Source organism: Perognathus longimembris, chromosome 26 (assembly GCF_023159225.1).
Source record: "Perognathus longimembris pacificus isolate PPM17 chromosome 26, ASM2315922v1, whole genome shotgun sequence".
In the NCBI taxonomy this organism is placed as follows: domain Eukaryota; kingdom Metazoa; phylum Chordata; class Mammalia; order Rodentia; family Heteromyidae; genus Perognathus; species Perognathus longimembris.
The window spans coordinates 5,629,281-5,646,108 of record NC_063186.1 but is presented as its reverse complement, the minus strand read 5'-3'; the positions used below and the strand labels follow the sequence as shown (position 1 = coordinate 5,646,108).

Below are 16,828 nucleotides of genomic sequence, written 5' to 3'. Positions count from 1 at the left end.
GGTGTTCATAGGGAAACAACAAAAAGGGAAGGGGGAGGGGGAGAGGATGTCGGGAACAAGTTAGCATTTAATCAATCAATATCACATAAACAGAAAAAGCCAGAAGTGGCACTGTAGCTCCAGTGGTAGAGTGCTAGCCTTGGGCACAGAGCCCAGGCCCTGAGTTCAAGCCCCATGAGGGACAAAAAAAAAAAAAAAAAAAAAGATTCTGTATGCCTTCTGTACATGCATTCCTGCATAAAAAGCAAAGTCATCTAGAGTTCCCTTACTGAAGTTAGTCAGAAGGCTAATTTTCTCATAGCTCACCTTACTATTTCCATTTAAGGAACAAGTGCTAATAACCCAGTTACATTTAAAAAAAAAATTCAGTGGCTCACACCTATAATCCAAGCTACTCAGGAAGAAACTGGGGAGAGTGGAAGAGTGAGGACAGCCTGGACGAAAAACAAGACTATCTGACAAATGACCAAAGGAGAAAACCAGGATTGTCTATGAGCATCTCATCACGTATTTACCAAAATGAACCCAGGACATGAAAACAAGAGTTTTGTCTTCTGTTGTCCTGGTTTGGTTTTCTTTCCTTTTTGTTCTATGTGTTTGTGCATCTGTCTTTGGAAGGTAAGAGGAGGCAGAGGAATGGAGGACGGTAAACCTTTATAATAACGATGCATTTTTTAAAAAAGGGCTGTTGCACCTAGTAAATGGAAAGCCCTAAGCACACACCCACGACTGCGAGCTGCGCCCGTGTTTGGCACACTCATTCTGTTTTTTTCTATAAATGCAAAAGCCAGTTTCCTTTATTATGGACAAATATGTTATCTACCTTCAAAATGTTCACTTAAAAATAAAAAAAAGCACTATTAGATTATGTTGCTCCTGAGATGGCATCTAATACGACACCAAAATCTTACGAACTCTCAGTGGCACATAATACGGTCTTCTCCATTGACAATACCTGTGTGTCAGGAATCGCACCCCAGTGATCCCATAATGCCAATTTTCAAATGTGCTCCTTAAAAACCCAAACTGTTGTTTCTACATTATTGTTGGTTCCAGCAATATTTCTGAAAAATGGGAAATAGCCCACAAGCTTTGCAGCTGAGAAAGGGTCAAGAATACATTCAGTTGTCATTGAAAATGACAAACCTATCTGGATGCAGTTTCTTGTGTGTTTGTTTTGGTACTGGTACTAAGGGCTTAAACTCAGGGCCTGGGCTTTGTGCTCAAGGCTAGTGCTCTCCCACTTTGAGCCATGGTGCCATTTCTGGTTTTTGGTAGGTAACTGGAAATAAAGAGTCGTGGATTTGCCTGACTGGGCTGGCTTCGAACCATGGTCCTTATTAGATCTTAGCCTCCCGAGTAGCTAGGATTACAGGCGTGACCCACCAATGCCTGGCTTAGATACAGATTTTAAAAATCTCCAATATGTATGCATGTTAATATGTTACATAATAGATGAGTATTATAGTTTTGTTTGTACACTTATTCTATGTGCCATGTGTCGTTCTAAAACACTTCAAGTATATTACACCTTGTTTGAATTTCAGGGCAACTCTCTTGCCAAGAACTAGTATATACATTTTATAAACTGGCAAATTTACTTTAAAGTTGCTCATTATCTTATGATAGTAACATTATTGTACCTTCATCTTCATTACCACGTGACACAGACATGGATAGCAACCTAACTTTGGGATGGAATACCATTGTGAGATGCTTACACAGATGTCTTTTTCTGCATTCCCTTAGGTCCGCCAGCCCCTTCTTCCCACATGCTGGGACTTTCCTTAACACGGATGCTCTACCCGCCTGAACAACTAGACCACTCCAGGAAGCGTTTATAGAAATACCACTCCAGACTAACTGAACCTATGAGCCAGGCATTCTTCTTCTTTTTTTTTTTTTTTGCTGGTCCTAGGACTTGAACTCAGGGCCTGAGCACTGTCCCTGAGCCTCTCTGTGCCCAAGGCAAGCACTCAACCACTTGAGCCACAGCACCACTTCTGACCTTTCCTGTGTATGTGGTGCTGAGGAATCGAACTCAGGGCTTCATGTGTGCTAGGCCAGCACTTTACCAGAGAGCCACCTTCCCAGCCCGAGACAGTTTTCTTCTGTCAAAAGCTCAGCTAATACTGATGCCTTGAGAGCCACTGAAATAATGGCTTTTCGTCAAAGTTCTTACACTTCCTGACTGGATCTGGGTGAGACAGAATACCATGACCGAGCTCTAATCCCTATACAGACACCCAGGGGTCTAAAAGGATCTTACTCCTCCACGCCATCTCCTATTCTTCACTTCTCACCCTCTATCATATTTCACACCACAGCACCACGCCATATTCCACCCCAACTACCACACCTGCTCATACATTGAGGCTATAGTTGTTACAAGCCGAGACTGCCTTCTTCTTTGCCATATGTCTAGCACCGAAACAGTGTGTGACACACAGTCAATACTCAATGGAGGGGTCTGGGGGAGGGGGTTGAATTCTACTTTTAATTTCTAGAAATGAGCCGCCCAAGGCTACGTAAACACGGAAGTATTACAAATACTCCATGCTTTTCTATTACACCATCAACATCTTCATTCCATACCATCTCTTTCATTCTAGAACAGAACACTAGAGTCTCACCTACAAGGAAATCTTTTGGTGTCAAGAGTAATAAATGTGCGTCTGCATTAAAAAAAACAAAAACTTTTTCAGTACTTAGAACAGTCTGATGTTGGCCGTTCTTTTCTCTTAGTCAAAGGCTCAAAATCAGTCTTTGGAATGTTTGATGAACAATGAATCACAGATAAAGCTCACGAAACATCAACATATTCAACAACCTCTATTAAAATGTTGAAGTAGGGGCTGGGGATGCGGCCTAGTGGCAAGAGTGCTTGAGGCCCTGGGTTCAATTCCCCAGCACCACATATACAGAAAATGGCCAGAAGTGGCGCTGTGGCTCAAGTGGCAGAGTGCTAGCCTTGAGCAAAGAGAAGCCAGGGACAGTGCTCAGGTCCTGAGTCCAATGGCAAATAAATGAATGAATGAATGAATGAATGAATAAAATGTTGAAGTACCAGGTATGGTAGCACATGCCTGTAATCCAAGCATTTAGCATGCTAAAGCAGGTGCATCACCAGTTTGGACTATAGAGACAAACCCTCTCTCCAAAGATTGTTAGTGTATAAATGTGAGAAGCTGGTTGTCAGTTTATGAGCCGGGTGCTGCTGGCTCAGGCCTGTCATCCTAGGTACTCAGTAGGCTGAGATCTGAGGATCACAGTTCAAAGCCAGTCTAGGCAGGAAAGTCTGTGAGCCTCTTACCTCCAATTAATCAGAAGTAGAGCTGTGGTTCAAAGTGGTAGGGAACTTGCCTTGAACAAAAGAGCTCAGAGCTACTACGCAAAGCCCTGAGTTCAAGCCCCAAAGAAAAGAGCGTGAGTTCTACGATTGCTACTTGTGGAAATTTAGCTTGCATCATCTACTTAGATTTCAGTATCACCTACTGGTTAAAAGCACGTATTAAATCTTGCCTATGTTTTGGACAACTGAGATAAATAATACCTGTTATCAGTTCACAGACTACTAAGAGTGGCAGACTGCTCGTGCTAGGTCTACACTCTTTCTAGTAGCACTGGAGTTTAAACTTAGGGCATCACTTGGTAGGCAGGTATTCGACCACTTGAGCCAGTCCTCTAGTCCATGTTTTCCTTTCAGACAGGGGTTCCTGTGTTTGTCCAGGCTGGCCTCTACAATCCTTCTACCTAAGCCTCTTGAGCAGCTGAACTCAGAGGCACTTCCTGCAATCCCTGGCTTACTGAGATGGGGTCTTGCACATTTTTGCTCAGGTTGGCCTCAAACCAAGTCCTCCCATTGCTGCCACCTGAGAAGTTGGGTTCACAGGGATAGCAACTACATAGAGTCATTCTCAATACTGGTATCATGCTATAAGATAGGATTATGAACATATACAGAGTACATACTAAACAAGCTAAGGAGACAAAGTGGCCAAACACAGTGACTATCACTCAAGCACACACACGTGGTTTGAGATACAAGTGCCTAGATTCTGTCTGTCAAACATGGTTTTTTTTTGGTGTCAGGGCCAGAACCCAAGGTTTTGGCACACACTAAAGCAAGCACGCTACCACTGAGCCACATCCCAGCCCGGCCCCAAAGCATACTTTTTCTGGACTCAAGACCTTGCACTTGCTACACGGGTACTCTGAGCCCTAAGTCTTACACGCCAAAACATTCTTAACCAACACTACTACTCTTTCACAAGCAACATAGAGAAAGCATATACATTATCTCAGGATAGTTTATATATATATATAAAAAATAGTATGTATATATATACATATATACATGTGTATATACATACATACACACACATACATATATATATACACACATACATACATATATATATATATATAAATGAAGAATCTGTCTGAAAGAGATTTCTGAGCTGGAACCTGAAGTGCAGGTGAGTGCCAACAGAAAGCTGAAAATATAGACGTGAAATTCACGAAGCAGGCTAAAGCAAGGAATCCACAGCCTAGAGGCAATCTTGAAGGATAATATGGGCTGGGAATGTGGCTTTAGTGGTAGACTGCTTGCCTGTCATGCATGAAGCTCTGGGTTCGATTCCTCAGCACCACATGTAAATAGAAAAAGCCAGCCTGAAGTGGCACTGTGGCTCAAGTGGTAGAGTGCTAGCCTTAAGCAAAAGCTAGGGACAGTGCCCAGGCCCTGAGTTCAAGCCCCAGGACTGGAAAAAAAAAAAAAAAAGATCATTTGTCTTCCTTAAACACTTGATATTATCATTGATCACCTATTACTAAGTGATTGCATATTTGATCTAATCTGGAATGTCTTCTGCTAGGAGTCTCAAAAAGTACTCATTTGGCGAGGCATGATGGTACATGCCTGTAATCCCAGCTACTTGAGATTTGTACTTGGGTTTCTTGCTGGTATATAGTTGGTCACTCTAGCACTTGAACCAGTCTGCCAGCCCCATCCCAGACAGTTGATCATAGAGAGATAGGAAGACCAAAAGCCAGCCTGGGGCCAAAAAATGCTAGCAAGGCCCTACTTCAAAACAACAAGCAGATTACAGTGGCATTTGTTTGTTCCTAAGCTACACAGGAGGAAAGGTAGGAGGAATACAATAATACAATCTGAGGCTAGTACTGAGCAGAAATGTGAGACCCTGTCTGAAAAACACTGAAACCAGGGGCAGGGAATATGGCCTAGTGGCAAGAGTGCTTGACTCCTATACTTGAAGCCCTGGGTTCGATTCCCCAGCACCACATATATAGAAAATGGCCAGAAAGGGTGCTGTGACTCAAGTGGCAGAGTTCTAGCCTTGAGCAAAAAGAAGCCAAGGACAATGCTCAGGCCCTGAGTCCAAGCCCCAGGACTGGCAACAAAAAACAAAATAAAAACACTAAAACCAACAAGGCGAGGGGCGTGGCTCAAGGGAGAGTGATCACCTAGTAAGGGCAAGGCCGACAGAGAAGGGTTACTTGTTTGAAGCTTGTTGGCAAAACAATGGACATTTTACTAAGACATCACCAACAAACTCGTAAACTTAGAGAAACAGGATTAAAGTGAAAATATGAAATAGTTCATAAACCTTCTGGGGGCTAGAAATGTAGTTCAGTGGCCAAATGCTTGTCTAGCACAGTACAAGGCCCTGGGTTCAATGATGAAAAGGAAAAGTATTTTTTGTGAGGAGATACGTAGTTTCGTACCTGATAGCAGGTGCTCTACTGTTTAGCCACAGAAATCTTTTTTTTTTTTTTGAAAAGAAAGAAAACATTGACTTAAGACTGTCCCCCAGGGCTGGGGATATGGCCTAGTGGCAAGAGAGCTTGCCTCGTATACATGAGGCCCTGGGTTCGATTCCCCAGCACCACATATACAGAAAACGGCCAGAAGTGGCGCTGTGGCTCAAGTGCCAGAGTGCTAGCACAGTGCTCAGGCCCTGAGTCCAAGCCCCAGGACTGGCAAAAAAAAGAAAAAAAAAAGAATAATTTGGATTGTTTGCTCTGGAATAACAGGCATATTTTACAAAACTAAGATAGAAATGTTTTCCCCCAAATATTTTCCTAAAGAACAGCAATATTGAGCTGGGAATATGGCCTAGTGGCAAGAGTGCTTGCCTCATATACATGAAGCCCTGGGTTTGATTCCTCAGCACCACATATATAGAAAATGCCCACAAGTGGCGCTGTGGCTCAGGTGGCAGAGTGCTAGCCTTGAGCAAAAAGAAGCCAGGGACAGTGCTCAGGCCCTAAGTTCAAACACCAGGACTGGCAAAAAAAAACGAAAAAAAAAAACAGCAATATTGAGAAAGGGGAGAAAAGAGTGAGCCAAGTCCCACTGCCACACATGAAAGAACACACAAACAGAAACGAGGAAGATAAAGAGAATATGAAAACAAAGTAGGAGATGTGATTAGAACATCAAGTGCCAAGTTCAGATAAAAATAATCCTCCAAAAGAAAAAAATACAATGAAGAAGCCAGGCATAGTAGAGCATGACATGCCTGTAATCTTGTCATGCCAAAGGTAGACGATAATTAAAGATCAGCCTAAACTACACATGGAGACCCTGCCTTAAAAAAAGGGGGCGGGGGGAGGAGCTGGGTGCTCTAGCCTGTAATCCTAGCTACTCAGGAGGCTGAGATCTGAGGATCGGGGTTTGAAACCAGCATGGGCAGGAAAGTCCATAAGACTCTTATCTCCAATAAACTACTCAGAAAAAGCCAGAAGTGGCACTGTAGCTCAAGTGGTAGAACACTAGCCTTGAGTACAGAAAAGCTCAAGGACAGAGCCAAGGCCCAGCAAAGAGAAAAAGAGAGGGAAAGAGAGAGAGGAGGAGGAAGAGGAAGAAACAATGAAAGGTTTCTAGAATTAAAGAAATATGAAATACTTCTGGTTGAAGACTCCAAGACAGCCAAACAGGAAATAAGAAGTCTATGACTTAGTAAGTCTGCACCTGGCTAGAGAGAGATCTCTGCTAGTCAAGAGATGCAAAAAGACACTTAGAAGATAATATACGTATCTAAAGGCTTCATAAAAGAAAGGAAGAAGTCCACCCATGCAGGTGCTGGGACGGACCGACCCCAGGATCCTTGTGTCTGCTAGCCACAAGTTCTACCACTGAACTACTTTCAGTCCATGTATTATTTTAAACCCTTAAGGAAACATTTTTATCTCTTTACTTTAGATGGCTGGGATCCCAAGCAACGAAAAACACCAAGATCAGTTTTCAGTCGCTAAGAAAAAGGGGCAAGGAAGAGGAAGCCATTCAAACAAAACACAACAGAAAGGCGAAAAATGCAGATTAAAATTAAGAGAGCAGACTATTTTTGCCCATCGTTGGTCTGACGGAGACAATTGACAATAGCTGCAATGGCCAGGCTGTGACCAACTGGCCACAGTGACACACACATAAGCACACTGCGGATGACAGTCACCTCACAAGACCTCAAGCCAGCCCAGCCAGAAAAGCAGCAAGACTCAGTCTCCAAAATAATAAGCAAAAGAGCTGGCCTGGAGGCGTGGCTCAAGTGGGAATGGACCAGCCAAGGAAGCAAGCTGAACAAGTGTGAATTCTTGAGTTCAAAGCCCAGCATTTGCAAAAGCAATGGCCTAGTTTTAAACAACAACAACAACAAAGAGCTCTAGGCATAGGGCTCACTGGCCACATTCCTGGTGGTGGCCTGGCTCCTCAACAGCCACTCCTAAATGCTACCAGAATGAAGGCCTGAGGTCACTGCTGCTCAGTTTCAACTTGTTCTCCCCACCCTATTCTTCTCCAACCCTGCTCAATGACAGCAGGAATTATTCAACAAGAGGATCACAGTTCTGGACATCGGCTAGGCCAAAAAATGAGGACTCTCTGGAAAAATGAACATTTTCATTTTGGCCGGGCAAGGTGGCATTGGCCTGTCATCTCAGTTATCTGGGAGGTGGAGGGAGGAGAATGGCAATCTGAGGCTCAACAAGATACTTGAAATTAAACTGAAGGAACAACGACTAAGGGCATAGCTCAAGTGGTAGAGTCCTTGCCTCGCAAGCAAGCAAAAGCTCTAACCCTAGTGTTGCTGAAAAGTAAAGATTAATCTTTAGATAAAGGTGAAATAAAAGAATAAGAACAGTGATTAGGTGGAAACAAACGGAACTCCCCAGGGAGGAGAGATGTACATCCTATAGTTTTACATGTTGATAAAAAAAGCTCTAGCGTCCCTACCTACTAGACCTCTTGGTGTGTTCAAGAGCATTTCACACTGCCGAGTCCACAGGAACCTTACCTCCTTTTCACATGATCCAAATGAAGATTTTCCAACCAAACTATGATTGGTTGTTCGCTTGTAATCGCTGTGTTGCCCTGTGACACCTAGGCTACGTTTTTCGGCACGAGGGATGATGTACACACAGTTCCTTTTGCAAACAGAATTATATGCACATGTCCCCGCTAAGAAAAATGTAGCCTGGTCAAGTTGCATATGAAAACAAATACGTGTGTTTAAGTAGTCAGGCACTAGGTGATGTTCCTGGTTGAGGTCTACTTTTGGAGTGTTTCTATAAGCCTTGTGAATCAAGGCTGTGGTCCTGTGTATATAGGTATAGAAAAAGTAGCTCACTTAATCCTTTCTTGCCAGAAGTAGGGATTTTCCCGGAACGACATCCATTGTCGGCAATGGACGCACCAAAATAACGCCGGCGCCAGTGAGTTAACCACCTCTGTCCTCTTTTCACCTATTATATTTTTCATGCATCAGCCAACTTCCCAACCATCTTCCTGCTTCTTCACAGAATGCACGCTAGGTTCTTGTTTTTCTTCAGCACGAAGTTGGAAATGGAGTTGAGAAAGGGAGACACATGGTCAGCTGGTGATGTTAACAAGCTCCTTGCTGCCCTGAGAAGCTAGATGGAAATGGTTCAAGTTACAAGGGGGATCATCATCAGATCTGGGAGGACAAAGAGTCATTCACGAAGCTTCATTCCCTTCCCTCCCACCCATGTTCATTTACTGATGATCCCTACAATCTGCTTTCACAGAAAAACTATCGAGTAAGGAATTGGAAGCAATCCCTCTCAGTTCTTCACTCCATCCAGTGTAGCAAGGCCAACTGGAACACGTGTCCAGCATTAGAGCGGCCTGAGAAAATCAGGGAGAGTTGAGAGTGGACAAAAAGGTCATCATCGGGATTGTGCTTTTTAGTAATGATCTTAAAATAAATATCTGCAACTAGAACACAGTGCTGGGCAACATGTGCTTTAATAAGGTTGAACAAAATGGTTTCTTTTTAGCCAATGTCTATTGAACACATAGGTGAAAGTCAGACAGAAGTAGTTAACTCAATGCCGGGATAGTACAAATGAGTAGTATGATAATCACATTAGGTCAGTGTGTTTTTTCTAACACATTCAAATTATGGGTTCCTGGTTAAATGCTACCTACCTAAAGTATCTTTAAAAAAAAAACACAATCATAATCAGAGTTTAGGGAAAAAATAATGATGTTATAGAATGATAGAAGAATTAAGAACGCCAGCACTAATGCATAACAAAACAACACAGTTCACAGTCAAGGTATTTTTTTACTAATAATTCCAAAGCAAACTACAAATTCAAGGAGGATTTTACTTAAATGGCTCCCTTGATGATAAGATTCAAGATAAATCCAAAGTGTGAGGGCCAAGAAGGAGATACTTAAAGTATAAATAAAATTTAAACCTCAAGTCAAGAGAATTATCAATCTACACATTGTTTTGAAACTGCTTTGACTTTTTAGATAGGAGTGGGAAGAAGGGAAAGAAATAATTTTGCAGACTTAAAAAAAAAAACATGTCCAGAGCATGTGTTTAAATTACTCCAGTTACAGTTAATCACAGTAAATGTGGCCCAGAGAGTAATTTATACCATTACAATGACAGAAACAAACTTACGTAGACAAGCAAGAATATTTGCCTTTTTACAAACTTTAAGACAAATTCATGGCATCTTAGCAATTTAAAATATATCAATCAGAAGTCTCAGGTAAACTACTGAATCTACAACACTTCCTCTCCTATAAAACTATGGTTGTAAAGGCTTTTTATGTCTACTTGAGTGTTTGTTTCCATCTCCACTTTTATTACTGAGCTATTATGGTCATAGTATAGGCTCCCACCAGTAATGTCCAAACACAAAATCTTCTTTTAGGGACAGCTGTGCTATTACACAGCAAGCTTTCAAAAAAAAAAAAAAAAAAAAGGTAAATCAAATGATTGTCCCAGTATCTGTCAATTAACTGCAATCCTGACTCCTGCAGTTCACACACTGTAGGATAAAACAGTTACTGTGAACACTGCCTTTTATATTTATGAAGTCAGATTTTGTAACACTTAATACAGCTGAGTTTATGCTGATTTTAAATGATGAAAGAGTAAAATGAATATAAGAGCACAAGCCAGTAAGTGAATGCTGGAACCACACCACATTGAAAGGGCCTCAAGGCAGCAAATAGGAAGCACAGTACACAAGCAAACAACTACTCCTTTTGTTCAAGGCCAGTTCCATGGGGTCAAATCACAGGATCTTATGGGGATGAGTTTTGTAGTTTTTATCTTGCTGAAAATAAATCGGAATTGCTAGTTTGTTTCACCTCTGGTAGAAGAAAGCAAAACAAACAAACAAAAAAACCCAAAGGTAGGAAATAGACCTGAATCCCAGGTCTCTGTCACTTACAAACTGCAAGGTACCATGCCTTCCCAAGACCCAGACTAGGTTTTCTGTCAGGCAAATTCTCTATATGATCTTACTAAATTCTTTATGTAAAGATTATTCTCATAAAACATTCTTTATGTAAAGATTATTCTCATAAAACAAAGTATGTACGAGTTCCAAGATCTATTTTTCCCTTTTTGTTCAAAGAAATAGGAATTTAAGAGCAGACCTATTTCAGAAAGCAATAAAGAAACTCAACACCAACTAGTTCTGTAAAATTGTTTTTCTAGATTAAAATTCATGGTTTTGTTTTTATGAGATTTGAACTCAGGGCTTTCTAGGCAGGCACTCTACCATTGAGCTACACCTCCAGCCTAATCCTATCACTTCTGATTTGTCTCGGACTTTTCTCATTACAAACAGAATCATGTTTGTTCCTCAAAGGATTTTCTTTTTCAGTTTTCATGTGAAGAGCACTTGAATGTCTAGGCACCTACGTAAAAACACGCTTTTCTAAATAAGGACACGGGGGGGGGGGGTGCTGTCTACTGGTTTAGAAGGACTCTCACCAAGACAAACAATAGCTGAGACACATTTCTCATTAGCTGACACTTAAGAGATGGTATTCCACTTTTCAGAAATACCCACGGCTAGAAAAGTGGCTGAAGGAACTCTAAACCTGAACGACTCAGGTCAAAGTGAACAAACAACAGGAAGGTTCTCTTACCTTTAAGTCTTTCCAACTGTCCAGTAGCTTGGTGGCCAAATCACTTATATCCACAGTCTTATCTGGCTGTTCTTGACTCCTCTCACTTTCCACGTCAGACACACCCTCCTCCTCGTCTTGGGATGGCGTCTCCTCAGCCATAGCTTCTTCCAGTTTTGTGCCACCGCTGTCTTTGGGCTCCGTCTCAACGTCAGCCTCTGGCTCTGAGGGCGGCTTGCTGGCCTCGGTCGTGGTCTCGCTCTCCGCTTTGGGCTCAGGTAGCTGCGGCGGGAGGAGCTGGGCCGGTGGCTCCTCTTCTTCCTCCACGGTGACGGTCTCTAGCTGGTCAAGGTCCTCTTTGCTATCCTTGCCTTCCAGCTCGCTGGTGGCATCAGAGATTGCACTGTCCATGCTGTTTTCACTTATAATTTTAAGTCTGCGGAACATGAGTTTCTTGGGCGTATCTGTGTCCACCTCTGTGGTCAGCTTGGTGGAAGGATCGGGTGTGTTGAGCGGTGTGTGGGCGCGCGATGTGTTCTCACTGGAATAGCCATCTCCTTCACTCAGTGGAGGGACAGTCGTCTTCGTCTGAGACCAACGCTGAATAATTGGAAGTACTTTGCTTTCCTCCAACATGTTCTTAGTAGGAATGGGCAAGTGTTCCAAAGTCTTTATAATCTAATTAATAACAATTAAAAACAAAAACAGAACATCACTTGGTATAGGTGACCATTCAAACCTCTGGGAGGGACTCACTATTTCTATGGAAGTAATGTATGCTGGTGCCATCTTACTACTTTAAGACATAGTCTTTGTAAAAATAAATGCATTTTTCAGGTGCTGGTGGATCATGCCTGTGATCCTACTCAGGAGACTGAGCTCTGAAGATCAGAGTTTGAAGCCAGTCCAGGCAGCAAAATCTGTGAGACTCCTGTCTTCACTAGTCAGCAAAAAAAGCTGTGGCTCTAGTGGGCAGAGTAGTTGAGCACATAAGTTTAGGGACATTGCTCAGGAACCCAAGTTCAAGCCTTATGACTGGCACCAAAAAAACCCATCCAAAATCAAGAAGACGTATTTAAAGGCTGTAACTATATTTTCCTTTAGAAAGGAAGCAAAACGTTTTTAATAAGTCTAATCCCCAAGAATAAAATGTGAAGCAAGTACTCACAAAATTAAGTGGATCTGGTCAATATTCTGTACCAGCTGTTCCTGAAACTATGTAACTTAAAAAAAATTATATATACAAACCAAGCGCCAATGGCTCACAACTGCAATCCTAGCTACTCAGGAGGCTGAGATCTGAGGATCACGGTTCAAAGCCAGTCTGGGCAGAAAAGTCGCCGTGAGAGTCCTATCTGCAATTAACCACCTAAAAACTGGAAGTGGTGCTATGGCAAGTGGTAGAGTACAAGGCTTTGAGCATAAAGAGGCTCAGGGATAGCGTCTAGGCCCTGAGTTCAAGCCTCACAATGGACAAAAAAAAAATTCATATGAAGGTCTAAGTACTACATCAATGCTGGCAATGAACCTTAATGTACAATTTGTCTATGTTTTCCCACTTTAAAACTATGGTCTTCACAACAAATGGAATCATTTACTGAACTATGATATTCTATCTTGTGCTTGTAGTTCCCAGGTGTAAAAAGACAGAGGGGAAACCAAAAGGGCAAAGTTCACTGTTAGCAAAGGATATGTATGGGATGATGATAAATTTGACTACTTCATGTCGGTGGCAAATAGACGGCTAAATCTATATCCACTGATAACTTCCCCTCCCTCCACCTAAGCAATCAATGCAATAACTGTAAGAAGTAAGTGTGTGAATGTGAGCTGACCTCTTCCTGAAGCTTCTGGTTACTTTCCCGGCCATCACCAAGCTCTGCCATCCAGATCCACAACAGAGACAGCCCATGCCGTTCCAGAAAGGACTTCAGACAGGACGGTGAGTGTGTGTTCTTTCATGGGGAGAGAGAGACGAGAGACAGAGTGTTGGGGAGATCATACCAGACAGAACATTAAGAAGGCTTATAAGGACCAAAGAGTCCATGTATAGTCACATACACATACACCCAGAAAAAAAAACAAAACAAAACAAAAGCCAGGACACCCAGAAAACTTTACTAACCCAACTAGAATCCTACAGCTAAGTGTTATAGATTACATTTCCTTTTTTTAAAAAGTGAAATTTGTTAATTATAAAGGTGATGCACAGAGGGATTACAATTATATAAGCCACGTGATGAGTATGTTTTTTGTACAGTGTCTTCTGTTCCCCCACTCTTCCCAGTCCCTCCCTCCCTAAAGTTTTTTTTCTGACAGTTTTCTTACAGTAAATCTGGACCCTCACAAAGCAGAAAATTATTTTAAAAACTATAAGATCATTTACTGTGAATTTCAATACTCAATGGTTAAGTAAAAACTTGTACCAGTCATTTTTACTGAAAATGTTAAAATTGAAAAAAAAAAACCCTAGTTTTTGAGTCATTTATGTTCTCTGTTATTCAGATGCTTATTCAAAAGGTTTCTGCCTGTAAGATTTTCTTCTCTTTTCTGCAATGCTGAAGATCAAACAAGCTACTACTAAGGTATAACCTGTGGCCATCATATATTGAAAATAGGTATCTATTTTTCACACAGTATACTTAATAGAACAAATGAGACTGCTGTTTAAATACCTTACTTTAATATTGTGTAGCAAAATAGTTTGCCATGCTAATAAGTGAGGTGAGAAAAACCTATGCCAGGTGCAATGAATGGTTACACCAAAAACCCAATTTACTACATTCTTTAAACTAGAGAAAGCAAACAACATTTACTACTAATAATATTGAACTCTTCAGTTGTATTATTAGAAGTACAAACTTTCTATGTCCTATAGAATTCATCTATACATTTAAAAAAAAATTAACTCATCATCAAGGCTGTCTTATCCCAAATTCAAAAATGAAACACATCAGTATTGGTGTTTACCTGAATGAGCTCAAGACAGGTAAGTTTCTGCTCCAAAGTTTCAATTCTAACCATTAGCCGGGATAAACTGAGCACCTGGTTTTTATCAGAGAGACCCTCTCCATTTTCCATCAGTGCTTCTAGCTCTCCATCTACCTACCACAGCAAAGAAAAATTTCTGGTTATTTAAAACAGACAAAACAAACCTACTGATTTAAAAATGAAGGAACCTGAAAAGATGCTTAGCCTCACAAGTAACTGGAAAGATGAAATGCACAGAAAGAAACTGTGCCTTTAGCCTAGGGAGGGAAAAAAATTATATTATGCCAACTGGGTAAAATACAAGAGTAAGAAAATATGAAATGTTGCTTAAGACATGGAAGATAACCAATAGCCATTTTTGCTTCTAAAAGAAAATGCATAAAGGGCTCTTTTTTGGGGGGTCACTGGTTGTGGGCCTCTACTCAGGGCCTGGGCCGCTATCCCTGAGCTCTTTTGTTTTAAGGCTAGGGCTCTACCACGTTGACTCACAACTCCACTTCCAATTTTCCGATGGTTAACTGGAGATAGAGTCTCATGAACTTTCCTGCCAGGGGTGGTTTTGAACCATGATCCTCAGATCTCAGCCTCCTGAGTAGCTAGGAATACAGGCATGAGCACCCAGATGAGGTTCATTCTTTTACATTTCCAATATCATAAGTTTATGAATAGATTAAATACATAGACAAGAAGACCAGTTTAGATTTTTTTCTTGCATATCCTAAATAGAAAACTTCTGTATTTCCTAGTTTGAGAGATTAGAGTAGGAAAGATCAACTTTAGAATTCTACTTTTCTCCTAAAGTGTAACATCTAGAATCTTGCAAATAATCAGTGGATGAAAAGATAAATTTTCTTTTTAGTTTTCTGAAACCTTGTTATGCTGCTTTCATTCAATCAGTAACTTTTTAAAATAGATACTATTGGGCTGGGGATATGGCCTAGTGGCAAGAGTGCTTGCCTCGTACACATGAAGCCTTGGGTTTGATTCCCCAGCACCACATATACAGAAAAGGCCAGAAGTGGCGCTGTGGCTCAAGTGGCAGAGTACGAGCCTTGAGCAAAAAGAAGCCAGGGACAGTGCTCAGACTGAGTTAAAGCTGCAGGACTGGAAAAAAAAATAGGTAAATAATTTTTGAACAGTATTTTCTTGTGAAGGTAGTACTAAGATTTTAAACTTAGTTCTTCATAATTTGCTAGGATAGCCCTCTACCACTGGAGACGTAGCACTAGCCATGCTTTGAAATGGAGTCTTTAGGACTTTTCTATTGACCTCAAACCTCAATCCTCCAGGTTCTTGCCCCCTGAATAGTTAAGATTATAGGAAGAAGCCACCAGTGCCTATACTGAACTTTTTTTTTTTTTTGAGTATTGTAACATTCACACCAGCACACTAAATCCATGGTAATACAGCTTTCGTAGTTTTCAATGCTTAAGTACAGCAAAGGGGAAGAAGGGTCATGAATGAGAATATGTGCTTTGGATCACAATCATTAAAGTCAATCACTACTATTCAGATATATACACAATGTACTATATAGACACACACAGTATACCAAATCAATTTAAAAAAACATTAAGGAAAAATAGATACCTTTCCAGAAACCGCTAACTAGTCCAAATAGTCAATAAATAAGCAAAGTGGTCAACCTCATTAGTAACAGGGAAGTACTAATTAAAACTGCTATTAAATAGACATATTTGCCAGGCACTAGTGGCTCACATTTGTAATCTTAGCTGCTCAAGAGGCTGAGATCTGATGATTGTGATCCAAAGCCAGCTCAGGCAGTAAAGTTTGTGAGATTCTTCTCTCCAAAATAATCTACCAAAAACCGGAAAGTGGAGCTATGGCTCAAGTGGTAGAGCGCTAGCCTTAAGCAAAAGCAGCTCAGGGACAGCACCCAGGCCCTGAGTTCAAGCCCTATGACCAGGAAAGAAAATTATTATTAAATGTCATGCACACAGTAAGTTAACAAAATCTCTAAGTAGTATGATGCATAGGAACAACAGTAACTCTTGTATACCATGATGGAGGATATACATGGATACAGGCACTTTTGGAAACACTTTCACACATCATATGAGCCAGCATTTGCACTTCTGGTTATATACAGCGGAAATATCTGTAACATGTATCCAGGAGTCACAATATCATTGCTTACAAAATGTGGGGAAGAAATTAAGAAAAACCTCCAATATCTACTAACATTAGAATGGACTTGTTATACTATAATCACAAAGTAAAACTGAATGACCATGAAAATAAACTGTGGATGTACATTAACAATTTTATAAAACCTAATATAGAAATTCTAAGACAGAAGATTTTGTCCAGTAGGATTTAGTTTCCATGAAAGTAGGCAAAAATAGAGATTTGCATGTGAAGAAATAAAAAGAAACAAAATAAAAACACTTCAGT

General features: G+C 41.0%; 1 protein-coding gene across 5 annotated transcripts in view; it reads right to left on the bottom strand.

Moving 5' to 3' along the window:
- The window catches only part of Setd2 (SET domain containing 2, histone lysine methyltransferase), a 55,361-nt gene that overhangs the window by 11,799 nt on the left and 26,734 nt on the right, over nt 1–16,828 (bottom strand). The window contains exons 10-13 of one of the 5 annotated variants that reach the window (XR_007209207.1): nt 14,393–14,527; nt 13,258–13,377; nt 11,444–12,100; nt 8,649–8,931 (exon numbers count right to left, since the gene is read on the bottom strand). Coding sequence is in view for 2 of the 5 variants with exons in the window: in XM_048334406.1 (XP_048190363.1) it covers nt 8,815–8,931; nt 11,444–12,100; nt 13,258–13,377; nt 14,393–14,527 (1,029 nt within the window). In the remaining 3 variants the exon portion in view is untranslated. Of the gene's footprint in view, nt 1–8,587; nt 8,932–11,443; nt 12,101–13,257; nt 13,378–14,392; nt 14,528–16,828 lie in introns of those variants that run through there. The other 4 variants (XR_007209209.1, XR_007209208.1, XM_048334406.1 and 1 more) reach the window with 4 other exon arrangements.